Source organism: Panthera onca (assembly GCF_046562875.1).
Source record: "Panthera onca isolate mPanOnc1 chromosome E1 unlocalized genomic scaffold, mPanOnc1 haplotype 2 h2.Chr16_ul_2, whole genome shotgun sequence".
In the NCBI taxonomy this organism is placed as follows: domain Eukaryota; kingdom Metazoa; phylum Chordata; class Mammalia; order Carnivora; family Felidae; genus Panthera; species Panthera onca.
This window is the reverse complement of record NW_027675816.1, coordinates 184127-211810: the sequence shown is the minus strand read 5'-3', so window position 1 is coordinate 211810 and position 27684 is coordinate 184127. Positions and strand designations below refer to the sequence as shown.

General features: G+C 54.4%; 1 protein-coding gene across 1 annotated transcript; it reads left to right on the top strand.

The window, feature by feature from the left end:
- The first annotated feature begins 5421 nt into the window (after positions 1-5421).
- Positions 5422-27481, top strand: WNT9B (Wnt family member 9B). Its single transcript, XM_060645795.3, has 4 exons — positions 5422-5540; positions 23316-23572; positions 25560-25825; positions 26666-27481. Exons 1-4 carry the CDS (start codon positions 5464-5466, stop codon positions 27137-27139), a joined length of 1074 nt encoding a protein of 357 aa, XP_060501778.1. The 5' UTR covers positions 5422-5463; the 3' UTR covers positions 27140-27481.
- Positions 27482-27684: the final 203 nt, after the last annotated feature.

Genomic DNA, 27684 nt, shown 5'->3' with positions numbered 1-27684 from the left:
GACGGTTCTTCACAGCAGGAAACGCGCTGTTCTTGGCACGGGAAGTGTGGCTGGGTGGGAGTATGCCAAGGGGCACCCCTCTGCATGTAGAGTTCCTTGCCTAAGCTCAAAGATGCTGCTGTATCAAGGGCTGGAGAAGAGCCTCATGGGGTCAGGGGTCATAACATCCTCCACCTAACACAACATTTTGTCGGGGGGTTGTTCTGGAATGAAGAAAACGAGGAAGAGAAGGAGGAATTGAGGCAAGAAGGCCTTGAATTGGAACCGCCATGGGTGAGGAAAATCTGCCAATGTGACAGTGAGCTCCCATGAGTGGACAGGGGCACTTCCTACATGGACGGGTGCCATAGGAGGACATCCAGGAATCCTTTCCCCTGACCCTCTCCCTCCTCTCCCAAATATCTTTCCTGCCAATGTTTCAAGTCCTATCATTTGAGACTTTTTCTTGGGTATTTGTCCCATCCCCCTTTTAAGAAATTTCCATTATAAATGTTAAGAATGCTTTCATTATAATAGAAGATTTGGAAAATACAAAGAGGCTAAAAAACATTTTCTACCTGGACTTTCAACCTCCTGGGCACCCACATTTTTTTTTTTTGTTTGTTTTAACATTTTGGTATCTTTCTCCGCCATCTTTTTTTGTTGTTTTCACGCACAGCCATGAGCCTCCTGAGCGTGGGATGTGGTAACCCATTGTCCCCAGTTAGTTTCCGTCCTATCTCAGTCTGATGTTCTGGAAACGTCAAGTCCCCAGTCATCAAGTGCCAGTGAGTTTGAGGAAGTTACTCAACTTTTAAGACTTGAGTGTCATTTCTGAACAGTGGGGACAGTGATGGCCAGCACACTACCTCACAGTGAAACAATGCAGGCGAGAGTTAAGTCTGGTTCAAATGTGCAGAGGTAGGATGATTGGGAGTGGTCAGAACGGAAGGAGTCAGCATAAGGCCACAGCAGAGAAGGCTGGGTCACAAGGAGGTAGGGAGGACAGACAGAGAGATGGGTGAGCCTCCACCTCTCCTGAGCAGCCATGCCTTGGACTGGCCTGGGTGCTGGTGGCTCCCTTCACAGCTGCCGGGGCATCGCCTGCCCCACTTCCTGTCGGGTTAAGTCCATTTCCTGTGCAGCCGTGAGGGCGATTAGAGGGAGATAGGCGGTCTGGAATTCCTCATTTCCACTCACTCGTGGCTTGGTTATGAGTTTAGGGGACGGTGTGTTTGCTGGGCTCTGCCTGGGGCCTGGGTTGAGCTGGGGTTTGGAGTCCTGGGGGCCCTGGGGCCAGACAAAGATGGATGCTTCCTGAGGGTTAGAAGCAGGCAGGGGCAGCCTGGTCTGGGGACAGGGTTCAGGGAGAGGAGGGAGGTCTGCAGACACTTGGGAGCTGGATTTAATGCAGCCTTTGCAAGCCATTCAGGCACATGCCTGCACCCTCCAAACTGTGTGTGTGTGTGTGTGTGTGTGTGTGTGTGTGTGCATGCAGGGGGAGGGGAGGACACTATCACTGAGCGTGGCTGCCTTGGGCTGGTTAATGGAGACAGGTAGGTGCATGTGGCTGTCTAAGAATGCTTCTCCTGCATACCTGTGTGAACCTGTGGGTCCAGGAGCAGCTGTGGGTCTGCCTAGGAATTTAGACATCTGTGGGGGAGGTGCAGGGGAGTCTGTGTGTCACTGAATGCCTGGACTTGTGTTGCACAGTGTCAGAGTTGTGTGTGTGTGTGTGTGTGTGTGTGATGGAACATGTGTCTGAGCTTAGGAGGGGATGCTGTGAGCATGCATTTTGTCAGTATAACACTTTATATATCTCTGCAGCCCCCCACAAAGGCCACAGCCCAGTTATAAGCCGGCAAGAATACATATTTTCTGAGCACTGACTATGTGCTGGGTCCTGGGCGAGGCTCAGGCCTGCCCTTAAGGAGCTCACTGGGTGGGAGAGCAACGAACCACTTATGGCTTAAGGCTATGAGTCCTGAGGGCCGCCCCTCATGTCCTTCCTCGGGGATGCCACAGTCCCACAACTATGGAGGTGGTATGCTTTCGGCACACACCTCCCCTCCGGACGGGAGCCCCTTAGGAAGTACACGATGCTTCTTCATAAGGATGAATTATGGAAAGGCCACCATGAGTGAGGCTATGCCTGGGCAGTCCTCAGCCAGCCACCGCCGATCACAACCAGTGTGACCATTTTACTGGGGCTGCGCTCAACTCCTGTGTCTGGTACTTACAGGGTCACCCTCATCGGCTACTTAACATCTCTGAACCTCCAGCTTCCTCACCTGCAATGGTGATCATGATTGCCCTGACCTCACAGTGGGTGGGAGGCTTCAGTGAGACCAGGTACCAGACCTCACACACACACACACACACACACACACACACACACACACATGACACACGGGGGCTGCTGCTGGAATTATTATCAGTAATAGGAGCTGCTGCCTGGGTAATTCTTTGAAGCCCTGGCGTCAGAGGCAGTGGGAGGCAGAAGCGTAACTCTGATGCCTTCATGGGCAAGCCAGGAGTCACCCCAGCAGGCAGAGACCTACGCAGTCCTAACATCAGGAGGAAGGCACCAAGGGTTGGGTCCATGCCATTGGCTGGTGAGGGCTCAAGAATACCCATCTGGATATTTTCTATGTGTAGCTCATTTTCTAGCCACTACCGTCTCAATCCCACCTTGATGCTTTTCCTCCAATCTCTGCACCACAGACTTAACCAACAGATGTCAACATGCAACTTAAAAAAAAAAAATTGGGGGCGCCTGGGTGGCTTGGTCAGTTAAGCATCCCACTTCGGCTCAGGTCATGATCTCGCGGTCTGTGAGTTCGAGCCCCGCGTCGGGCTCTGTGCTGACAGCTCAGAGCCTGGAGCCTGTTTCAGATTCTGTGTCTCCCTCTCTCTCTGCTCCTCCCCTGTTCATGCTCTGTCTCTCTCTGTCTCAAAAATAAATAAACGTTAAAAAAAAAAATTGTGTGTGCGGGGGTGGTACCTGCGTGGCTCAGTTGGTTGGGCATCCGACTTCGGCTCAGGTCATGATCTCGAAGTCCATGGGTTTGAGCCCCGCATCAGGCTCTGTGCTGGCAGCTCAGAGCCTGGGATCTGCTTCAGATTCTGTGTCTCCCTCTCTCTCTGTCCTTCCCCTGCTTGCTCTCTGTCTCTCTCTCTTTCAAAAATAAACAAACATTAAAAAATGATTTATTTATGAAAAAAATTTTTTAATGTTTACTTATTTTTGAGACAGAGCGTGAATGGGGGAAGGGGAGAGAGAGAGGGAGACAGAATCCAAAGCAGGCTCCAGGCTCTGAGCCATCAGCACAGAGCCTGATGCGGGGCTCAAACTTGCTAACCGCAAGATCATGACCTAAAGTTGAACCCTTAACCGACTGAACCACCCAGGCGGCCCTCAACATGCAACTTTTATGAAACATTGAGAATGTGTCACTTTGGGAGAATGTGTTTGTCCCTCCCCTCCACCCCCACCCCCCCCCAGGCTCATGCTCACTTGTGTACGTGCTGGTGTATAAGGGCGTGTGCTATGGGCATGAAGTTAGGAGGGGTTGCTGGATCTGCTCCCTGTTCACCTGCCCAAACTCTGGTGGTGCCCACTGGGTGTGGTGGGGCCTGGTGGGGGCTCTTCCTCTTCCCTGACTCACACTGGTTTAGCTTGTCCCTCCCCCCCTCTGAGCCTCCTTGAGCCTGGTTCAAGGTCTTACCAGTGGTGTGCTGGGGCCAGCTCTGACCGGTTTGCAGAACCAATCGTGCAAATCTCTTCCTAACTCAGGAGCTCAGGGATGATGCCACATTGGCATCTTGAAATCAGCCACGGTAGGAATATTTCCATCGCGGGAAGTCAGCAAATGATACAAATCAGACACCCATCCACCTCCCCCCCCCCCCCCCAAAACGTGTAAAACACCAGCACACCACCGGTCCTGCCTGCTGTTGTAACAACCCACTAGCCCCTGAGAGGCCTTTGGCATCATACTTCTCTGCACAAAAGTCCTGTGAGATATTCATCATCATCTCCATTTCATATCCAGGGTTTGCGATTTTACATGATTTGACTCTAGGTCTCCACTCAGCACACTGGGCTGTGCACCTCAATAAACAGAACCATGCGAACTGAGAGGACTGACCGAGTTGTTAAAGATCATCGATCATCTAATCCCTCCACTCAGTATGCAGGGAAACTGAGCTCAGAGAGGCTCACTGTGGCAGGGGCTTCCTCTGTGAATCCTGCCTGACGTAGAAGCTGCCATCTCCCCACCAGTCTCCCAGGCCCCCATGACACTGGTGTCCACGGCAAAGCCAAGGTCACTGTCACCTGATGTTCTATACGCGTGGCTGAGGGTTGGGAAACTTTACGCACAGATCTTGACATTGGGTGCAAGTTATATTTTGTTTTGCTTGATTTGACCCAGTGTTCAAGACCCTCAAAAGCATTTTAAATCTTGCTTGGGTCATTGGTAGTATGTCTCTCTCATGATGTGTCACCTGCTGCTTTGATCACGGCACCTTCGCTGGAGGAACTGGGGTTAAACTTTCGAAAAGGATAAGCAAGACAGAGCTTTGTGGCCCAATAATGGAGATTCTTATCCTGTTTGACGGAGGTTCTGGCAGCCATATACTTTGGAAAGCAGGTTCCTCCCCGGCCCTCCCATTCCCACCCATGCTTTTCCTGCCCCACGATCCAGAGAATCTGGATTTTTGTCCAGTGAACAGCAGCACTTTGTCAGACGCCCACTGAGGCCCGCGCTGTGCACCTTGCCCTTGACACAGTCTCCCTTTTAGAAAGAGGGATCCTTCCCCCTCACCCCTGCCCTAAGAGACCACCCCCTCCCCCCCCCAGAGACGCCCCTCCAGGATTCCCTTTTCCAGACAGCAGGGGTGTCCCCCAGCCATTAGACGTGGATCTCCCGTTTCGGGAGGGCGGCCCTGCCCCTCAAAGTCCTGGGGCCGGGCAGAGAGACCCACACTCGCCTCGCAGGACAGCGGACACCACACGGCTTCTCCGCGGATTCCAGGAGCCGCCCGTCTCCAGGGGACCCCCACTCCCGTACCTCGGGCGAGAGACTCTTGCGCTTCCCTCCACCCCGCGGGGAGATGCAGAGACTCCCCGGTCTCCGCCGCGTCCCCCCATCCCCGCCTCTCCACGCCCGGGGGGCTTTCACGTTCCGCGGCGGGCGCGGCGACAGGTGAGCTCTCACCTGGGGCCGGTGGGACGGGAGGATGGGGGCGGGGCGGGGGCGGGCCCCGGGCGGCGGCCCCACCCGCGACGGGGGCGGGGCGAGGCCGGCGGGGCCAATGGGGCGGGGGGCTCACCGCCCGGGGGGGGGGCCTCCAGCGTCGCTCCCTCCCCCACCCCCGCTCCGCCCCGCCCGGGTTTAAAGCCCCACGGGCGGCTGGTGGCTGCGCTGCGAGCGCTGAGCGGCGCGAGGAGATGCGACAGGGCGCCGCGCCGCCGGCACCATGCGCCCCCCGCCCGCGCTGGCCCTGGCCGCGCTCTGCCTGCTGGCGCTGCCCGCCGCCGCCGCCGCCTACTTCGGGTCAGTGCCCGCCGCGCCCCTGGCCCGCGTCCCCGGCCCGCCGGCCTCCCCTCCTCCGGCTAGAGCGGGGCCAACTTTTCCCTCCCGCTGGCCCCGGCCGCCTTGGGAACCTCGAACTCAGACCTTAGCCCCCGGCGGGCCCCGGTCCCGGCCGGCTGTCGGAGTTCGCGCCCCGAGCTCGGTCTCTGGCTTTCCCCCCCTCCCCGCTCAGGCCCCGATCGCACCTTCTGGTGTCCCACTCTCCGTCCTCTTCGCCGCCGCTCTTCCCACCCCGCCCTGTCCGAGACCACATCCCGCCCGCTGCGCGCGGTCTCGGACCCCCGCCCGAGCTCCCGGACTCTGCACAGGTTTCGGACCCCGGCCCCATCTTCCCCGCGCACCCAGTCCCTGCGGGTCCAGGCGTCCCTCCCGCGCGCTCTGATGCCCTCGCTGGATCCTCACTCTGTGCCCTGTCTGCTTGTAACCTGGTCTCCGTCCAGCCACAGTCCTCGCCTCGGGCTCTCTCTCCACGCTCTCTCTGCCCTTCCCCCTGTAGAATGGAGACCCTGCGGGCTGCGTGGCTGGGCGGGGTGGGGTGCTACCCCGGCCGGGGGAGGGGATCGCGCGGATACCGAGGGGACGCGGACCTGCGGACCCCGGGCAGTGTCAGCTGGAGATGCAGGAGGGAACCTTCCGCTAGGGAAGCCCAACCAAATCTCAGCCCCGGCGTCGGGTGAATTCCGGGGAGAACGACCGAGCGTCAGAAGGGAGGAGGCGTACGTGATTGGAAAAGGAGGATCAGAGTTGGGGAGACACCTGGGGAGAGAGCCGCGGGAGTGGCGGCTGAATGCAGCGCGAGTTACAGGGCAATTGTCCCTTCTCTCTGACCCTCCTTCTCTGACCCAGGGACCTGGGTGGGAGGTGGGGTCGTGGCTGCCAAGGCGCTTCCCTGACCTCCACCCACAGCTCGCTCCAAATGTGTACGGTCTGTGACTTTAATCTTGTCACTTTTTGTGATCTTCACTCCAAATCAGGGTGAGGTTTACAGTCTGACTAAAGCGAAGGCAATGAAACACCAAGCCAGTGACCTGCCACAGACTGTTCTTAAGGACCTGCCAGAGAGGGCGAGTAAGGATCTGAGAAGTCCCTGCACAGGCCCATCTAAGGGCTGTGGGCTAATTTCCGGGTCATGACCCCTGGTTAAAACGTGCCTTGGCTGTGAGCAGGGGGCCTCTCCTGAAATATAATGGGTGGGGGTAGGCAGGTCAGCCCAGACCCTAGGTCTGAGCTCAGCTTGCTGGTGACCTGGGAAGACCAATCTCTGGGCCTCGGTGACCTCATTTGTACAAAGAAGGGGCTGAACTGGATAGAACTGAGCTCTATTTCCTCACTGAGAACAGTGTACCAACCTGTATGCCAATGACTTCAGGCTTGAAGTCACAGTTGTTGCCTCAGCAGGCAGGATATAATCCTGCTACTTGCTAGCTGTGTGCTCTTGGCCAAGTCACTTAACCTCTCTGTGTCTCGGTTTCTCATCTGTAAAATGAGGAGAAGAGTGCCTATTTTGTATGAGCATTTTGTGCATTAGTACACGTAAAGCATCTAGGACAGTATCTGGCACATAGTAAATGCTCAACTAATGCCAGCAATTATTATTAGTATAGAGATTGGGCATAGTCTCTTGATATCCCGGCCCTGACAGGGGTTTCTGAGCTGGGATGGAGAACAGGAGGACGAATGTCCCTGCATCCTCTTGGACCCCAGCTCATTTCCACAATTGTTTGTCTGGGTTTGGGGGTCGGAGATGGGGCGAGGGCCAGATGGGGTGAGAGGAGAGGGGCTCCAGGAGACCTGGACCAGCCTGGCTGGTGTGGTTTGAAAGGGAAAGGAGTTTGTAGCAGTGCACAGGGGTAGAATTTGAGACTTGTGAGCGGGGGGGGGGGGGGGGGCAGCCTTGGAAATCGGGGTGGGAGGGCATGGTTGATTAGGCCTGGGTTGGGGTTGAGAGGGATCATGTGAGTATTGGAGCCACTTCTTCCAGGTCATGAACCCATCTAGGCAAAGCTGACCAAATAGACTCAAGCCCCCACCACCCCAGTGTGGGGAACTGGACAAATACTTAGAGAATAAGCTAAAACTGAGGCTTTGCCCTATTATGTGTTTAGTCTCAGAGACCGGACAGGATTCAGCCTGAGTTCCCACTGAGGAAGCCCTAGTGTGACTCAGTCAGGCCAGATTTTCCAGCTTCCCATCAGAATTTGCTCTCTGGAAGGAATCTGGTATCAGTCATCCACACCATAGTGAGAATGAGAGGCAATCTGCTTCTCCTTTCTCCAGGTCATTTGCATTTGAAATCTCATTTCTGATTATAAGATGAAGTGTTTGGGCATTTGATAAAAGGAAATTCAGGGGCGCCTGGGTGGCTTAGTTGGTTAAGTGACCGACTCTCGATTTCAGCTCAGGTCATGATCTCATGGTTTGTGAGTGCGAGCCCCATGTCCGGCTCTGCACTGACAGCACAGAGCCTGTTTGGGATTCTCTGTTTCCCTCTCTCTCTGCCCCACCCCAGCTTGCTCTCTCTATCTCTCTCTCAAAATAAATAAACATTAAAAAAAAAAAAAAGAAAAAAAATTCAAACATCAGGAGAGCAGGTGAGGCCAATCTTCTTGGGGTCTTTGAAATCATAGAATCATAGATTTAAGAGTTGAAAGTGTCCCAGAAGCATCTGGGGTCCAACTCCCTGTTTCAAACAGGTCATGTATTATTATTTCCATTTTTCAAATGAGGCAGCCATCATCCCCCAAACCACAGTAAGCCAGCAATTGCTTCTGGGGCTTTTGTATGAACCCAGAACTGAATTGTGGTCATGCTGATAATGCCCTAATAACTAGTGTTTCAGTTTACAAATCACTTTCTCATACGGCCTCTCTCTCTCTCATCTGATTCCCAGAGCCATTCTAAAGGTATACAGGATGCTGTAAATAGTTCCCTAAAGGAAACCGAGGGTCAGGAAAGTTTAGTGATTCACCCTATGTCACACAGCAGGATAGAGGCAGGATAGACACCAGGTTCTGCCTCCAGTCTGGGCTCTTTGCCCTCCAAGCAAGAGTCTCCAGAGCTAATACTGTGTGACCATCCAGGGGAATGGCAGACACAAGGAGCTGGAGGGGGTAAGGGGTGGAGGGCAGCCCCCTCCCCTGCTTGGTCACTTAGGTCACTGCCTCCAAGGTCTATGGCACCTGGAGGTCCTAGATTTCCTAATTCTTTAAATTTTTTTTAACGTTTATTTAATTTTGAGAGACAGAGGCAGAGCACGAGCAGGGGAGGGGCAGAGAGAGAGAGGGGGACACAGAATCGGAAGCAGGCTCCAGGCTCTGAGCTGTCAGCACAGAGCCCGACGCGGGGCTCGAGCTCACGGACCGTGAGATCATGACCTGAGCTGAAGTCAGACGCTTAACCGACTGAGCCACCCAGGCGCCGTGTGGTTCCCTAACTCTAATGGGCTGAACCTGGCCTGGAAGTCTAGGATGACTCAAGAGCTTCTATGTTGGCTTGGATGGCTTGGAAATTCTGCAAATATTAACTTGTGTGGTGTTTTATAAATGAACATGCACTGTATCATGTGAAAAGTGGCTTTGTAAGCAGAAGTCGTTCCTGTGGATGCACCTTTTCAAATCCTGGTTGACTTTGGGGGTGCCTTTTAAAATGTGTGATCCCTGCATTACTTGGGTTTATTTCCTCTCTAGGGATGATACAGAGAAGTTTATGAAAGCACAGGCTTTGGAATCAGCTAGACCTGAGTTGAAATCCCAGCCTCCTGTCTTGCTGGCTGTACGACTCTGGGTGAATGTCTTAACCTTGCTGAGCTATGGGTGATACAATACCTACCTTAAAGACTGATGCAAGGCTTAATTGAGACGATGAATGAAAGGGCCTGATTGGGTGCCTGTACAGGCTCACTTTGGGTGGTGGCTGGCCCTCCAACCATCTTCTTGGGTTGTAGAGGTGTCATCATTGTTAAGAGGCAGGACACAAACTTAACCCCCCCCCCCCCCATCAACATTACATACAGTAAAATGCAAACATCCTAAGTGCACAGTTTGGATTCTAACAGATGTATACCCTGTGTGCCCACCCCACAACTACTAAATGGAACATTTCCATCCGCCCAAAGGATCCCTAGGCTCCTTTGCAATCAACCCTCCCCCACCAGCCTCAGACCATCACTTCTCTGCTTCTGGTCTTATAGATTTGTTTTGCCCGTTGAAGTTCATACAAGCGGAATCATACGGGGTATAGCTTTTGTGTCTGAATTCTTTTGCTTACAATAATGCTTTTGAGATTCACCCATGTTAGGCATATCAGTAGGACATCCCCCCCCCCTTTTTTTTGTCACTGAGTAGTATTCCACTGTATGGATATACTATAATTTGTTTATCCATTTGCCAGCTGAGAGACATTGGTATTGTTTCCAGCTTGGGGCTATTCCAAATGCTGTAAGCGTTTGTGTACATGTAAGTATGCGGGCATATGTTTTTATTTCTCTTGGATAAATACCTAGGGCCTGACTGTTGGGTCGTATGGTATGCCTGTGTTTAACTTTATAAGGAACAGCCAAATAGTATTCCAAAGTGAACGATACTGTTTCACACAGTAATGTATGAGCGTTCCGATTACTCCATACTCTTGTCAGCTATTGTTCATCTTTTAAAAAACATTTTTAAATGTTTATTTACTTAGTTTGAGGTGGGGAAGGGCAGAGAGAGAGGGGGAGAGAGAATCCCAAGCAGGCTCTGAACTGTCAACGCAGAGCCTGACATGGGGCTCGAACTCACGAACCGCGAGATCCTGACCAGAGCCGAAACCAAGAGTTGGACGCTTAACAGACTGAACCACCCAGGTGCCTCCCTGTCCATCTTAATTTTGGCCATTTTAGTGGATAGGTACTTACTGCTATCACATTGTGGTCTTAATTTGCATTTTCCCACTGATGAATGGTGTATTGCACATTTTTTCATGTACATGGTAATCATTTGGCTATCTTTTTCATTGGGTAATTTGTCTTTTTATTATTGATTTGTAAGAGTTCTTTGTATATTTTGGATACAGGTCCTTGGTCAGAAAGTATCGGCAATATTTCATCCCTATCTGTGGCCTGCTTTTTTCTTTTCTTTTTTTTAAAATATATTTTATAATGTTTATTTATTTTTGAGACAGAGACAGAGCATGAATGGGGGAGGGTCAGAGAGAGGGAGACACAGAATCTGAAGCGGGCTCCAGGCTCTGAGCTGTCAGCACAGAGCCCGACGCAGGGCTCAAACTCACAAACCGTGAGATCATGACCTGAGTCAAAGTCGGACGCCCAACTGACTGAGCCACCCAGGCGCCCCTGCCTTTTTATTTTCTTAGGAAGAATATAAGTTCTTAATTTTGAGGAAGTACAATTTTCGTCTTCTTATGTGCTCTGTGCTTTTTTCGTGTCCTATCCACGAGATCTCTGTCTACTCAGAGGCTGTAAACGTTTCCTCTTATATTTTCTTCTAGAAACTTTATAGTTTAAGCTCTTAACACTTATGTCTATTGTTTCTTTCTTTTTTCCTTTTTTTTGGGGGGGGCACAAGTGAGCAAGGGGCAGAGAGAGACAGAGACAGAGAGGGAGAGATTGAGAAATGGGGGTCACCTGAAGTGGGGCCCGAGCTCACCTGATGAGGGACTCAAACTCATGAACTGTGAGATCATGACCTGAGCCAAAGTCAGAAGCTTAACCAACTGAGCCACCTCTGTTGTCACTTTTTGGTACATATTAATTGATTCAATATATGAGGTCCTATTTCTGGGCTCTCTATTCCATTCCATTAATCTATATATTTATCCTTATGCCAATACCATACAGTCTTGATTATAGTAGCTGTGTAGTAGGTGTTGAAGCCAAGTTCTCTCTTTTTAAAATTGTTTTGGCTATTCTCGGTCCTTTGCGTTTCCACATAAATTTTGAATACGCTTTTTAAGTTTATTTATTTATTTTGAGAGAGAGTGCGAGCTTGAGTGGGGGAGGGGCAGAGAGAGGGGGAGAGAAAGAATCCCAAGCAGGCTCCGCATCATCAGCACAGAGCCTGACACAGGGCTCGAACCCACAAACTGTGAGATCATGACCGAGCCGAAGTCAAGAGTCGGATGCTTAACTGACTGAGTGACCCAGGCGCCCCTCCACATAAATTTTGGAATCAGCTTGTCAGTGTCTATAGGAAAGCCTGCTGGGATTTTGTCTGGGATTGCCCTGAACCTATAAATCAATTTATAGAAAGAACTGATCTTCTAACAATATTGAATTTGCTGATTTATAAACAGGCGTATCTCTTTATCGGGGGCTTTTAAATTGTATTGCAGCAATATTTTGCAATTTTCAGTACGCAGTTCTTGCGAATAATTTAAAAAGATGTATTCCTACGTGTTTTTTATATTTGGATGGTATTGTTTTCATTTGAAAACATTTTTAGAAGTTGATTGGGTCCTGAGGAAAACAGGGTTGGAGGGAAGAAAGGGTAGAAGAAATTTTACTGCTTTGGGGTGTTGGATTGAAAGGCAAACATCACTGATAAGAATCATTGTGTTTGGGGAAGGAATTTAGGCCGGCTTCTCTCTGGCTAAGCTGTAACCCCTCCCAACCCCCCCCCCCCCCCCAAGTTGGGCTGTGCCGCTGGGCTCAGGGTCAAACCAGCCTCTTCATGGATAGTGATGGATTTTCTAAGGCTCAGGAGGGCAGGCAAGGCAGGGGGACTCCTGGGCTGGAACCCCCTAAGGAAGAGAGCCTGGTGCCTTTAGGATTCTGTGATCAGGTAGAAGTTGGGCTCGGGAGGAGGTGGGCCGGGTGCTGTGAAGGTGAACCCCACCGTGGCATCAGCCTAAGCAGGGAGAGAGGCAGCCCAAGGCCCTGCCACAGCGTAAGGAGCACTGGACTTGGAGTCACACAGATTGAATTCCAATCTTCTATCCAAAGGTTCATTAACTGTGACCCAGGGCAAGTCAGTTAACTGTTCTAACCGCAGTTTTCTCATCTATAAAATGGGTGAATCCTTACCTTGCAGGGTTATTGTGACAGTTAAATGAGCATATATAAAAGTGCTGAAATGCTGTCTGTGTATGAGGAGTTCAAGAAATCGAGCAATCTGGTCTTAGAGCCTCCCAAGTTAAGGAGCCTCTTCGGTTCCTTTCTCCCTTCATCTTTGCCCTCGTCATTGTATAATGTGACTCCTTTCTGTGCTCAGCATTTTATGTGCATGATCTCATTTAACCACTGTGACATCCCAGGAGGTGGTGCTGGAATAATTATCTTCATATAGGTGAGAGGGGAACAAAGCTCGGAGAGGCCAAGTGCCTTGCCCAAAGTCGCCTGGCACCAAAACTGGAATTCTAGCTTGTCAGAATCCAGAGCCAACCTCGTCCTCCCTGCCTCATGTTGACCTGGGGCTTGACGAGGTCTGCCTCCCTCTGGGTGGTTCTGACCCTTGAGGCCCTCCATTCCATCACCCATACCCTTCACCTGGCATATGCCCTGGGCATCTCTTGCACTGCGTGTCTTAAACTCTTGTTTTGTTGTCCGTTTTCTTTTCCACGTGCTTGTGTCTTCAACTCACGCATAGCTCCCTTTAGGCAAGGGTCTTGGGGGCCCTGTTTTTGGCTGAGTCTCCCACAGTTCCTGGCATTGCCTCATGGTGTTCAGTGAATGTCCAAATGGGCAGCCCCTCTCCCTTTCGCTGGCCCTTCCTCTCCCCCAGAACCTTCCTCTGCCCCATCATGTTTGCTCTTTCTTCTGCTTACACTTGACTCTCTTGAGCACACACTACTTGGTCATGACCTGGCCTCTGTCAGGATGGGAAGTAGAAACAAAGCAGAAAGCAGAGACTTGCCTCATTCAGACTCCAGAAGTCAGCCACAGCGGGCCTTCCATGGGAATCCTGGTGGCAGCTGAGATGGGTTGGGGGATGGGACAGACCCCCTCACTGGAGCGATGAAGACCCAAGGGGGAGGGTGGAGAGTCTCAAAGAGCCAGAATATTCTTAAACCACCATGTTCAGAGTCCTGGAAATTATTTCCTTCCTTCCTTCCTTCCTTCCTTCCTTCCTTCCTTCCTTTCTCTCTCACTCTCTCTCTTTCCTTCTTTCTTTCTTTCTTTCTTTCTTTCTTTCTTTCTCCTTTTCTTTCCTTCCATAAACTCTATGCCCAATATGGGGCTTGTACTCACAACCCAGAGAGCAAGAGTTACATGCTCTATTCACTGAGCCAGCCAGGTGCCCCCAGAGTCCTGGAAATTCTAGAGAGACTGGTTTTAGGGCGAGAGCAGAGAAGGTCTGCTTTCTTGACAGTTACATTCCCTTTAATGCCAGGTCATGTCAGAATTCAAGAATTTTTAATTATTAGAGAGACAATATAATGCATATGCCATGTCTAGGGCAGGACCCCATAATCAGACACTTTACTTTTTTGCAGAAAAACATCTGCATGTGGGGATAAATAAAGACCATAAATACTCTCATTTTGGTTCAGGTCAGGACTCGCTGCCATATGAATTCACCATAACTGCACCAAAGTTTGTAGTCGTCTGAGCTTTCTGGGGTTGGAATTGTGGATAAAGGTTTGTAACCTGTGGTAAACTTTTAGCACGTGTCACCTCTAGAGGTTGTGCCAGCTGAGTTCTATTTATTATTATTTTTTGAAATATAATTTATTGTCAGGTTGGCTAACATACAGTGTATACAGTGTGCTCTTGGTTTTGGGGGTAGATTCCCGTGATTCAGTGCTTACATATGATACCCAGCGCTCATCCCAACAAGTGCCCTCCTCAAAGCCCATCCCCCATTGCCCCCCCCCCGCCCCCCATCAACCCTCAGTTTGTTCTCTGTATTGAAGAGTCTCTTATGGTTTGTCTCCCTCCCTCTCTGTTTGAAGCTACTTTTTCCCCTTCCCTTCCCCCGTGGTCTTCTGTTAAGTTTCTCAAGTTCCACATAGGAGTGAAAACGTATGATATCTGTCTTTCTCTGACTGACTTATACCATCCAGTTCCATCCATGTTGTTGCAAATGGCAGGATTTCATTCTTTCTCATTGCCAAGTAGTACTCCATTGTATATATAAACCACATCTTCTTTTTTTTTTAATTTTTTAATGTCTTATTTATTCTTAAGAGAGAGAGAGAGAGAGAGAGAGAGAGCAGGAGCAGGTGAGCGGCAGAGAAAGAGAGAGAGAGGGAGACAAAGACTCCGAAACAGGCTCCAGGCTCTGAGCTGTCAGTACAGAGCCCGATGCGGGGCTCGAACACACAGACTGTGAGACCATGACCTGAGCTGAAGTCGGACACTCAACCGACCGAGCCACCCAGGCACCCCCGACATCTTCTTTATCCATTCATCAGTTGATGGACATTTGGGCTCTTTCCATACTTGGGCTATTGTTAAAAGCGCTGCTATAAACATTGGGGTACACGTACCCCTATGCATCAGAAAGATTTGGGCCAATTCTTGTCTGGTTCTCACTGGGTATCACAGGGAGGCTTCAGCTGCCTGGCACAACTCGTCCCCAGGAACTGAGGTTGAGAGGGAACAGACCGGCTCTCCCACTCTCCTCAGGGGCTGCGCCGGCAGCCAGAGGATTCAGGGTCCGACTGACCAAGGCTGGGGGGCCCTGAGATCTGGCTCTGGGGAGAGCATGCATCAGTGATCCGAGTCTGAGAGCCGCGCCTTCCCAGTGCCTGCAGGGCCAAGCTTGGGAAGGTTGGGGTGTGGGGTGGCCCCTGCAGCTTTGGAGTGAGACCCAGGGAGGAGGACAAGGGTGTGGGAGTGGGGGCGGGGCAGGCTGAGGGACAGCCTGGAGCTACACGCCCCACCTGGGGTTGGACATCTAAGGGATTTATGCGGCCTTCAGGTGTCTGAGGAGCACCCGCTTGGGGTAGAGGATCTGAGCTGGGGATGGGGGACCGCCAGCTATGAGAAACCAGGACCTCTGCCAAGGGGCTTACAGCCTACTTGGAGAGACCTGTCTGCAGCTGTGAGGAGGAAGAAAAAAGTGTCAACCAGGCAGAACTAAGGGTGTTATATTTGTAAAAATGAGAGAAGACAAAGAAAGGGGATGGTTAGAAAGACAGAGACAGAGATGGGGCTGGCAAGTAAGGAGGGCTTCCTGGAGGAGGCAGATAAGCATTAGAGCATGCTGGCAATGGACGGGGCCTTAGGATCACCTTTCCTATTCCTTGCATTGTGAGTCAAGTGTTGAAAAGGGCCGTGGCCATAAAAGAGTCCAGGGGATCCGGGAGGGCTTTGGGACTGGGAGAGGCGTCCCAGGCAGGGGTTACAGCGTGAAGGAGGGCTTGGAGTCATTCCAGCATGGAGCGGACTGTGGTAGCCAAGACTGGCTACCCTGAGGGGAGGGACCCCCCTGCTACAGCCATGGCTGGCCCTGAGTCCAGAACAGTCCAAGGTGGGAAGTTGTTCTGGTCCTGCCCCGGGGGGGGGGGGGGGTGTCCCTGCTCTGTTCCCGAGGAAGCCCCTTACACCTTCATCCCGAGCGCTGTCCTGACCACTCTGGGGTTCCCTGGGCACACTTAGGGAGTGGCTCCTTCACCAGGTCGGGAGGCTGCTGCTCCCCTTGGAGCTGAGAGGGGAGGTGTGGGGTGTGGACCATCCCTGGGCCCTGCGGGGGGACAAATGGACATCTCTTCCTGGAGCAGGCTGCGAACAGTGGAACTCTCCTCCTCGCACAGTGATCACGCGCAGGGCATTCCCCCAGGGGTCTGGCCCTTCCAGGGTGCCCAGCCCGGCCTGAGCCTGCCTGCCTGTCCATGGGGCAGAGGGTGACCCCTCAAGAGCCTGCCAAGCTGGTTAGTTGGTCAACTTACTATGGTTCAATAACTTGGCCGAAGTTACCCAACCCTGGAAGCAGGGTTTCATGGTGGGCAGAACTGGGTGGGGGCGTTGCTCGCCCCAAGGAGAGACTCAACGACTACTTGCTTTTCCCTAAAGCCTCCGTCCCATGTTCCCTAAACTGCTCCTCCCCTGGGTCAGGGCTGGGCCTGTGAACCCAAGAAGCTGGGGGAGCCTGTCAAAGCTTCTAGCACCCCTTTTCTCTACCTCCTCTCTCCTTACTCCAGGCTTCCCCTTTCTCTTTAGCTTCTTCATGATCCCAGACCCTCTCCTTTGATCTTCCTTCTATCTAGCAAAGTATGTTCTCAGGCACTAGCATTATATCAGACTCTTACACTTTAGTATGAATAGGCAGGCCACTTCTCTAAGCTTTATTTCTGATTTTTAGCCAAACAGAAACTGAGCATACACCTCTCCTCCCTTTAGCTGCCCAGGGGCTCAGAGGAGTCCTGACCAGATTGCCTTCCTTTCAAAGCAACCTGTCTTGTGTTCCTTTCATCCTAGACATTTGCTGCGGTGGTGACTGAGTTTTGCTTCCTTGAAGTGCTATGTTGAAACTGAAAGCAGAAACTGCCAGGCTTGACAGAAACAATCAGGAGACCCGGGGCACAGTCCTAGTCCCGCTGTGAACCCAGTGGGTCACCTTGGACAATAAATATTACATGAACTCCCAGGGCACCAGACAGAGCAAAGCAGAGACCTACACTTGGCAAACCCCTTGCCCTCCTGCCTGCCTCCAGAAGCCTCTGGAATACCTCCCAGGAGTCCTCAGGGCAGAACCTCTGGACCTGGGCCATCTCAAAAGGCTTCTCCAGCCTTCAACCACAACGACTCAAATGGTGTGCATTTGCACCCAGGCAGGGAGCTGGGGGAGACGTTCCTGACCTCAGCCCCTGAGGGGGTCCTCTGCACAAGGGGACCCTCCACGGCCACTGTGCCACCTGCCCCATGCACACCAGGGACGAAGGTTCCCCCTTCCCAGCTCTGCCTGAGCCGGAGTGGAGAGGGAGAGAGAGTCAGGAGGAGGGGGAAGCATCTCCCCCGCAGATGTTGCACTGGCCAAGCTCTGAATACCCAAGATTGTTGAGATGCAAAGCGCGCTTGCTGAATGGGCTGCTTGCTGCCCACTTAGCTCTGAGCACACGTCTCCCCGATGCCACCCTCAGCGGGCAGCCGGGTCTGTGGCTGTAAAACAGGAAGTGGAGCTGTTCTTGGAGAGACAAAGCCCACAGCTGGGCCAGGCTCTTTTCTGTCTGAGCCAGGGCTGGGCTGGGCTGGGAGACACGGCTCCGGGGATGAGCTTTAGCCGGGAGGTGGTGACCAGATTCGGTCCTCAGGGTGGGTTCACGCAGCTTGACCGGAAGTGGGGAGAGAAGCTTGGGTGTTGAAGGTACCCCCCCCTTCTGCAGAAGGACTGTCAGAGCCCCTATGCCCTCTCTTCTTGGGCCAGGCACTGCCCTCAGCAACCCTCCCCTACTGGGAAGAGATGGGTGGTGGAGAGCACAGGGTGGGGGTGGGGAGTGTGTGTGTGTGTGTGTGTGTGTGTGTGCGCGCGCGTGTGTGTAGGGGGATTTAGTCAGGGCTGGGAGCGGTGGGCTGAGATGTTTGGGATGAAAGCTCAAAGGGAACGCTTACCATGCAAATGGCCCTGCAGCGGAAGCCTGTTATCAGGAGCATCTAATGGGGTTTTGCAGGGCCAAGGCCAATGCTTCAGGCAGGGCAAAGCTTTCCTGGTTCCCAGGCAGCTGCCCACAGTTGGCATGGTCCCTGGTGCCAGGCACAGCTCCTGACCCCTCCAGCGAAGGGTCCAGACAGGCTGGCATTACCTGGTGCCCTGGGAAGTGCCAGCTTTGTCCTACACTACCCACCCACTCAGTCACCCACATCCTGGAACCATCAAACTTCTCAACCAGAAACAGGGGTGGGGGTGGGGGTGGGGGTGGGGGTGGAAGAATGGAGCCTGGAGCACCCCCAAGTGATGGGAAATGCACTACAGCTGCCAGGTCTTCCCCAGCTAGCCAGGGGTGCTCCCTGGGAGCTTCCTCTGCCTCCTCCCCACCCCCACCCCCAGGCCTCCTACTACAGGCAGGACAGGACTGGCCAAGGCCAGGTTCTCACCCAGATGGAGCTAAGAGTTCTGATCCCTGAGCAGCTACTGATTGTTCCATGGGGAGCTGGGCTGGTTCAAAGCCTTCTTCTCCTTCTTCTGCTTCTTGGGGCCTTGGGAAAGTCTGGAGTACTCCTGAGTGCAACCAAGTTCCTTCTAGACTGTGAGCTCCTCGAGGGCGGGAGCAGGTCCCAGCAGCCAGCTTGGCGCCTGGCACATAGCGAGTGCTCAAGAGTGCCACTTGCCTGGAGCTTACGGTGTTGGGCACTGTTCTAAGAGCTGTACAAAAGTGAACTCATTTAATCCTCCTGACAACCCTGTGAGGTAGGTACTGTGGTTATCTGTGTTTTATAGATGAGGCACAGAGAGGTGAAGTGCTTCGCCCAAGGTGGCACAACGAGTAAGAGACGGAAGTGGGACTGGAACCCAGGCAGTCTGGGCTGGTCATGGTCTCCCACTGGTCAGTGTGTATTTGTTAGATGGGATGAGCTCAGGGGCAGAGTGGATGTGCCCAAGGTCACCAGTGAGTGTGGGCAGACTGGGACCAGGCCACCCAGGCCAGAACAGCTCTGGGGGCCTGAGATCCTTGGGTCCCTCTACTCCAGCAGGTGGTGGATGACCGTTCCAGGGTGAGCTCCATTTCCTTTCTGGGGTTTAGTGGTGACTGGGGTCCTGCGGAAGGTAACTGAAAGCAGTCTCCTGGGACACTTTCTCCAAGTCCTGGGAGAACCTTCTTTTCCTTCCTTCAAGGTCATCCCAGATGGGCAGCTTCAGCCAAAACTGTGGATGGGGTGAGCACTAGAGAGTGAAAGGAGGGCCAGGGCAGGAGGGGCCGGGGTGCGCAGAGGAGGCCTGGGGGTGGGGGTGGGGGTAGGTGAGATGAAGTCCCCAGGGGCACCCTTGACTTTTCCCACGCTGGGTGGAGACAGGGTGGCCCCGGGAGTAGCTGTGGATGCTCTGGAGTCAAAGCCAGGGACATCTTGTTGTGTAGGGGTGGGGGCTTGTGGCCTTATTATTACACTAAGGGCTTTGGGCTGAAGGTACAGAGAGCAGAGAGTCACAGGCTGGACGCAAAGAAGGGAGGAGAATGGAGTTGGCCACATGGGGTTGTTGCTTTCTTGACAAGAGAAGAGGCGCTGGAAGTCCGCCTTGAGGAGCCCGACTGGAAGCAGGAATGGGGGAGACCAGCTGGGCTAAAGCAGATACAGCGGGGGGCGGGATGGTGTGGTCCCAGAGGGCTCAGAACCACGTGAATCAGGCAGAAGCCTGAAGGAACTCTTGTCTCACAGCCCAGAAGAGCAGCTAGCAACTTCACAACTTACTCAGCCCCTGCTCTTCAGCTCAGAACACTGAGTACTTGTGTGGCTGATGGCATCTGACCTGACCACAGAGCAGTATCTTTATGAAAACAAATTTTGTCTGAATTCGTAAGACTGATGAGGCTCACTTGATCTCTTCCGGGTGTACGGCTTACTCTCATGGGGCCCGACTGACGTGTGGGCAATTAAGTTTTTGCAGAGAGGAGGGTGGGTGGGGTTCTCGGGCCTGGGGTGCCGGGGAATGTGGCTTCTTCAAGGGGAGGGGATCATGCCCACAGATCCTGAATCAGACTGGAGCCTGCAGTGCCTGGAATGCTCCTGAGGTCCGGGAAGAAGCCTTCCCTAGTAGCTGCCAAGGGAAGGGCATGTGGAGGATAGCTCACTAACACACCGGAGGAAATACGGTGTTTTCCAGATTTGATGTCCTGGCACTGTCTCGTCCAAGGAAACAGGATCCCAGCCCCGACACAGAAAATAAATAAAAGGCAAACTGAGTCCTGGAAGACCTCCCAGCTGTCTTCCTAGGTCCTGTGGGGGTCCCCAAGGCAGTGCCAGAGAGCTTTCTCTGAGAGCAGCCCTGGGCAGACCAGGGCCCATTGTGGCCTGAGGCCTCTATGCGGTTGGCTGCCTTTCCTGACCATTAATCGCTACTAAGTGTCATTACTGCTAATAAAATTAACCGACTTTATACTGGACTTCTGGGGCCATCAATCACAGGGCCTATTAAACGAAATTTAAAAAAATAGGTGCCTATGGATGGGGGAGAGGGTGTTTGCTGAGCCTGGCTCACAAGTGCAGGCAAGGCCATGCTGGTACTCCACAGCTGTCAGAAGGTCGTGATCAGTGACAGCATCCTTAGTTGGACAGCCAACTCCGGGCCTTGACACTGTACTACAGATAGGAGCGTCTAAGGCAAGAACACTGCTGCCTGTAGGAAGACTCTGGGGCCAGGGCTGAAAAGCTCCCCAAATTCTCCCTCCCACTCTCACTTCTGCTTCCCTCTATGTGTTTGGTTCTTTCTTTTTCTCTCTCTTTGGGCCAGCTTCCTCTTTTTATCTCCTGAGTTACAGGCCCCATTGCCCAAAGAAAGGAAGAGAGAGAAAGCAACCGTATGTGCTCGTCATTCCAATTCCTAATTCCCAGAGAAAGGACTGATTGGCCCAGCTTCGGTCATGTGATTCCTCATTGGTCCAATCAGTAGGCCAGAACAGCAAGGTCATGTGGCATGAAATGGCCGACCCCATGGTATCCATGTAGCTGGGAAGAAGCAGTGGGTAGCCAACTCAACAGATGTCTGCAAGCTAAAGGTCTTAGTAAGAAGCATTCAAAAAGTGATAATAATATAGACTATATAGGATAAGATATAAGGTATCATATAGCTATAATGATATAATAGTATTGTTCTTAGAATGCCGTTTGAGACAGGCCTTGAAGGATGCGCAGCCCCATTGGTCCAAACTGCCATCACTCCCTGCTTGTTCTCTCACCTGTCAATCAGCTGCTACAAGGGAGGCCCAATTTCCAACACACAGGAACAGTGTGAGCAGCTTTCCCGCACACCAGCACCTGCTGCGGGGAGGAGGACATGTGAGGGGCTAGATGGCTCCTGCTCCCTTTGCGCCCTTCACACTGGAAGCCAGTCAGGGTGGGGCCTCCTCAGCTAGAGCTGACATCTGGACCTTCCAAGGGTCAAGCTCTAAGGGTTTCCTGCCAGGCTGCAGGGAGGGGTTTGGGTGTAGACCTAGTGGGCCGGAAATTTACCCATTTGCCCCAAGATTAATGATTAACGGGTCCCTGCCCTCACCCTGTCTAGCAGGGGAGCCTAGGGACAGGCTGGGCCAGGAGGAGCCTGATAGCATCTGTCTCTGCTCAGGGGTTTCGGAGATATGCTCCACACTGGGTTGGCTGCATCTGATGGATTTAGAATCTACGGGCGCTTTCTGGGGGCACCTGGGGCCTGGCCAGATCCCACACTCTCCCTGGGGCAGTGTGGCATCCAGCCAGATGTCCTGGCTGGGTCAGGTGGCTCTAAACAGGAGAGCTGGGCCCTTGGTTCCACCCAGTATGTGCCTCTCTGACCACGCAGCTGGGCCAGGGCTTGCCTTGGCCGTGGCGTATAAGCAAGAGTGACAAGGGCCACATCCAAGCGGGAGCTTTAGGAGCCATCACCTGGTTTCATTTTTGCTCATTATCTTGGCCATGAGGCTGGCGTGTTCCAGAAGGCGGCTGCTTCCTCTAGCCTGGGTCTGGAATGGTATATATTCTACCCATGCTGAGGACCACCAGGGTACAGGATAGGCAACAGGAGAACCGTCTCAGAGAGCTTCTGGGGAGAGTGAAAAGGAACTCTAATGTAGTCCCTGCCTTGCTGCTCATCTGCTGTACGGCTCGGGCTAGTCACTGCCTCCTCATAAAACTGTTTCCTTATGTGGACAAAGGGAAGACTCTGCCCAGGTTAGAGAATAAAGCACCTTGCAAGAGGAAGGAATCTTGAGAAACTCTAACCGGCAGAAAGGGGAACAAGAGTGTCCCAGGCACTGTGGTGGGTACTTTCCGTACGGTCCTCCTAGCAGGCCCAGGAGGTAGAAAGGATCCTCTTTGCACTTCCCAGAGGAGAAAACCAAGGCTTCAAGGTTTACACAACTAAGAAGTGGCAGCCTGACTTCAGAATCCGTGAACTTCAGATATAGTAGAATGGCAAGACTGAGGCTGATGGCCTGATGGAAATTCATCCACCCATCGGCCAGTTTATCCATCCATCTGTTCCTTCCTTCCTTCTTTCCTTCCTTCCTTCCTCCATCCATCCAGGTATTCCCTAAGGATCCCTTTGTAACAAGCACTGAGTGGCCAGATGGTTGAAGATCTGAGAATTATGGAAACAGGCTAGGTCGGCATGGGATTACATGGGCAGCAATATAACATAAGGGAGAGAGGGATCTCAGAGAAGTTGCTGAGTGTTTGCCCACCATCTACTCCTGTCCGCCTGTCCCCTCTTAGGAACATGGCTCTACCCTCCAGGCAGCAGTCACGCTACATGAATTTTTTCCCCAAACTTTCCTGATCATAGAAGCCGCCCAAGGTATATAGTAAATACAGATTCCCAGGCTGCGCCCCAGACCAATAGAGTCAGAATTGCCAATCGTAGATTCTGGGCATCTGTATTTTTAATAAGCACCCCAGATGATTTTTATGATTGGGCAAAGTTGGGACATAGAATGGGTAACAAGAGCAGAGACTTTGGCATCTGGAAAACTTGGGCACTAGACCCTGTTACAAGCACTTGGGTTTTCTACTCTGTGAAATGGGCACATACCCCATGGGGCTGGCCTGCCTCCCAGCAGGGTATAAATGAAGCCCCCTAGGAGGTCCCTTTCCTCTTGCTTGTCCCATGTCTTCCTTCCCCCCTTCCCCCATCATGACCCCTGAGGGTCACTAGCTCCCTCTTTTGCTCTCTCTAGCCTGACCGGGCGGGAGGTCCTGACGCCCTTCCCAGGGCTGGGCACCGCTGCGGCCCCAGCACAGAGCGGGGTCCACCTGAAGCCGTGTGACCTGCTGAAGCTGTCCCGCCGACAGAAACAGCTCTGCCGGAGGGAGCCCGGCCTGGCCGAGACCCTGCAGGACGCTGCTCACCTCAGCCTGCTCGAGTGCCAGTTTCAGTTCCGACATGAGCGCTGGAACTGCAGTCTGGAGGGGAGGACAGGCCTGCTCAAGAGAGGTAGTGGGGGTGCTGGGGAGGAGGGGGTGGGGGAGGCAGGGGCTAGGGAGGACGAGGCTTGGGGAGAAGGGACAGCTGGGGAGGAGGCAGCCGAGGAGGACTGCAGAGGTGGAGGGCACTTGGGGAGGAAGGGGCTAGGGAGGATGAGGCTTGGGGAGAAGGGACAGCTGGGGACGAGGGGGGCTGGGGGGCTGGGAAGGACTGGAGAGGAGGAGGGCTGGGGAGGAGGAGGGCACTTGGGGAGAAAGGGGCTAGGGAGGAGGGGGCTGGGGGGCTGGGGAGGACTGGAGAGGAGGAGGGCTGGGGAGGAGGAGGGCACTTGGGGAGAAAGGGGCTAGGGAGGAGGGGGCTGGGGGGCTGGGGACAACGCCCCCATTCCTGCTCCCCTGGCCCCTGGGCCCAGGCCACGCTGCCCTTGTGAACCTAGCATAGTCCCAGTGAGAAGAGTCCTGGGAGTTAATGAGGCCCAGTCTTTCCCTCAGCTTGGGGGGAGTGGAGGAGCAGGGGAGATACGGGGAAAGAGGAGGCCCAGCCCATTCCTGGATCCCGGAGGACCCCACAGTTGAGCTGGGTGGCCCCCCAGTCCCCTCCCTCAGCCTCCTGCGCACACACACATGCACACACACGCAAAACAAGGTGCAAGAACATATAGGGGTGGAAGGCAGGGAATAGTTGGCCGAATACCCTGAGACAGGCCGGATTCAGGTGCTTACTCATGCCCGTGACTTTGTTCATCGCTTCCGTTGGTCCATCGTTTCCTCCTCCCCTTCCATTCACACCCGGCCTTCTTCCCTCCTCGCTGCGTCCTCCCACCCCTCGTTCACTAAGTGTCCGGTGAGGCTCGCAGCGAGCCAGCCACGGTGCTGGACGCCGGAGGCACCGAGCTGCACGAGACCCCCTCTGCCCTTGGAGAGCTTACAGCCCACGGGGGAAACAGGTCATCATGTGACTCTGTCACCAAGTAGCAAGGGGCTTTTACAAAAAGGCAGTGATGGGGGCAGCTAGGTGGCTCAGTCTTAAGCGTCCGACGTTAGCTCAGATGGTGATCTTGCGGTTCGTGAGTTCGAGCCCCACATGGGCTCCGCACTGACCGTGCAGAGCCTGCTTGGGATTCTCTCTCTCTCTCTCTCTCTCTCTCTCTCTCTCTGTCTCTCTCTCCCTCTCTCTCTGCCCCTCCCCTGCTCATACCTGTGCTCTCTCTCTCTCTCTCTCTCAAAATAAATAAATAAACTTAAAAGAAATAAGGCAGTGATAGTACATGGGAGGCCAGCTGCTGTCCGTGGTGGGGAAGGGCCTGGGACGGAGCTGCTGCTACTCCCCAAAGGGTGCTGCCAGCACCCAGGTACGCTGGAGAGCGGGCGGGGGGGGGGGGCAGGTTTGCGCCACGGCCCACAAGAACACGAGAGAAGTGACCGTCCCGGAAGGGCGTGGGATGGTCAGTCTGGAGCAAGCCACGCGGGAGACTCAGGGTCACTCCGTCATTAGGTCCGCTCCACGGTAGGTAGCAGAGAGCGACATTTCAGAGGCGTCCTGAAACGCAGGGAGCCCACAGAGCATATTTCAGGGGACCGGGGGCCTCAGAAATGGGTCCAGCTGGCTCATATGCGGGCTTCGGGTCGAGATCAGCGGTTTGGCCCCCTGCTCTGCCTCTCACCAGGTGCCGAGTCGCTTCTCTTTGCATCTCAGCCTTCTCGTGTGTCCCGTAGAGTCAGGCGTTCCTGTCTGCTGCCCTGGGAGCCCGGGCATACGCTCCATAGTGAATTTGAAAGTTCCGTCTAAAGGGCAGCAGCTTGCAGCCCGAGTCTCAGGCGCGGGTGTCACAAGGGTGCCCCGGGCCACGTCCTCAGGTCCATATGACCCTCATCCGGCTAGTCACGCCCCCCCCCACCCCGTCAGCTCTTCTGCCCTCAGAGGGCAAAGGGCAGCCTCTGACCCCCCCTCTCCCCCCTTCCCTCCCGGATCCCCCCCCTCCGGGTGCCCGGCCCAGGTTTCAAGGAGACGGCCTTCCTGTATGCAATGTCCTCCGCTGCCCTCACCCACACTCTGGCCCGGGCCTGTAGCGCCGGGCGCATGGAGCGCTGTACCTGTGATGATTCTCCGGGCCTGGAGAGCAGGCAGGCCTGGCAGTGGGGCGTGTGCGGCGACAACCTCAAGTACAGCACCAAGTTCCTGAGCAACTTCCTGGGGCCCAAGAGAGGAAGCAAAGACCTGAGGGCACGGGCAGACGCTCACAACACCCACGTGGGCATCAAGGTGAGCACGTTGCCGGGAGGCCCGAAGCCCGGCCCCAGCCAGGGTGCAGGGCCGGGGAGCCGGGTCGGCAGGAGGCCTGCCTCTGCCGTGCCCCTCAGCGCACACACAGAGCTGTCCCGGGAGGACCTTCACCCCTTCAACCAGCACACCGGTACCAAGTAGCGGGAAGTAGGGAAGGGTGCTGGGCGGCACGGCGGGCTGGGCAGTGGGTGGGAGCCAGGCTTGGGATGCGGCCGTGATGAGGCAGAAACCTGTTTGCAGAGGGGTCCCTGTGCCAGAGACTGTCCTTCCCGGACATCCTGGAAGCCAACGTCGTTTGAAAACTTTGATATCTTTTGCAACATCACCTCTTCCTCCATCTTACAGATGGGACGATCGAGGAGGCCCACAGAAGGGGAGGGACTTAGCAGAGGACACACAGTAGTGGGAGGACTGGAGGGTAAAAGGTGTCTAAGCCTACCGGGACGAGAGGCTGGGAGAGGCGAGGGTTCAAGCTCTCTAGCAAATGGAGTTCTGTGTCCTCATCACTGAGTCGGGGTAAACCAGGGCTGCCACGTTCAGTTGTGCGGGTTTTCCACTCCGCGAGAACTCTGGGCCAAGGGAGGGAGCTGGGACTGAGATCCGGCCCACATTGCTCTCCGCCAGGCGGGCACGTTGGCCCGGCGGCAGGGTGGCCTCGAGCTACTTTGCACAAAGGTGGCCTGCGGGCTAGCCTGGGTCCCATTCACCCTCTTCCCCCCATCTCTTGCCCGTCCTGCTGCCCCGCCCCCGACGGGGTCTACACTGGCCTACACCGGTGCCATGGCCCTGACCACGCCTGCTTTCCCTCTCTCCTCGCAGGCAGTGAAGAGTGGCCTCAGGACCACATGTAAGTGCCACGGTGTGTCGGGCTCCTGTGCCGTGCGCACCTGCTGGAAGCAGCTCGCCCCGTTCCGCGAGACGGGCCAGGCGCTAAAACTGCGTTATGACTCGGCTGTCAAGGTGTCCAGTGCCACCAACGAGGCCTTGGGCCGCCTGGAGCTGTGGGCGCCCGCCCGGCCGGGCAGCCCCACCAAGGGCCCGGCCCCGCGGCCCGGGGACCTGGTCTATATGGAAGACTCGCCCAGTTTCTGCCGGCCCAGCAAGTACTCGCCCGGCACGGCGGGCAGGGTGTGTTCCCGGGAGGCCAGCTGCAGCAGCCTGTGCTGCGGGCGGGGCTACGACACCCAGAGCCGCCTGGTGGCCTTCTCCTGCCACTGCCAGGTGCAGTGGTGCTGCTACGTGGAGTGCCAGCAGTGCGTGCAGGAGGAGCTCATATACACCTGCAAGCATTAGGCCTGCGGCCCGGTGTGCCAGGGGGGCGCTGCCAGGACCCCGCGGTGCTCGGCCACGTTGAGGCCCCCCAGGCAGGCGCACGCGGCGCGCACTCCTCTCCACTGGGCCTCGGCCGCCCTTCCCTCCCTCGACACCCAGCAAAGAGAGGTTGCGGGGGGACTGGAACTGAGGGTCCCCAACCACGTTGGAGCAGGAGAGCAGAGTAGGAAAGGATGCGGGGGGAATAAGGGAGACCAAAGGAGGAAGGACTGAGGGTTTTTTGAGGGGGGACCACCTCGCTGTCTCAGTTCCTCGGATGAGTGGCCTAGAGCCAGCCAGCCAGCAGGGAGCTGGGAGGCAGTGTCAGCCGGAAGCAGAGGCTGGAGCCTGGCAGGGGACAGGTCGGTCCAGCCCTCTGGCCCCACTCAGGTGGCAGTGAGCCCCGGGGGCCACACAGCTCTGCCACCTGTGGCTTTGCTGGGCTAGAGGTGGGGGCAGGGGGCAGGGGGTGGGGGAAGGCCAGGTGGCAGGGGCTGTTTGGAGAAAGGAAGGCTTTCTGGGCTCGA

Bases quoted from the DNA above. Each gene is read 5' to 3' on its own strand.
- WNT9B (XM_060645795.3), top strand. From the start codon at position 5,464: ATGCGCCCCCCGCCCGCGCTGGCCCTGGCCGCGCTCTGCCTGCTGGCG. The intron at 5,541-23,315 runs GTCAGTGCCCGC...TGCTCTCTCTAG, and splicing joins GCCGCCGCCGCCTACTTCGG to CCTGACCGGGCGGGAGGTCC. The intron at 25,826-26,665 runs GTGAGCACGTTG...CTCTCCTCGCAG, and splicing joins ACACCCACGTGGGCATCAAG to GCAGTGAAGAGTGGCCTCAG.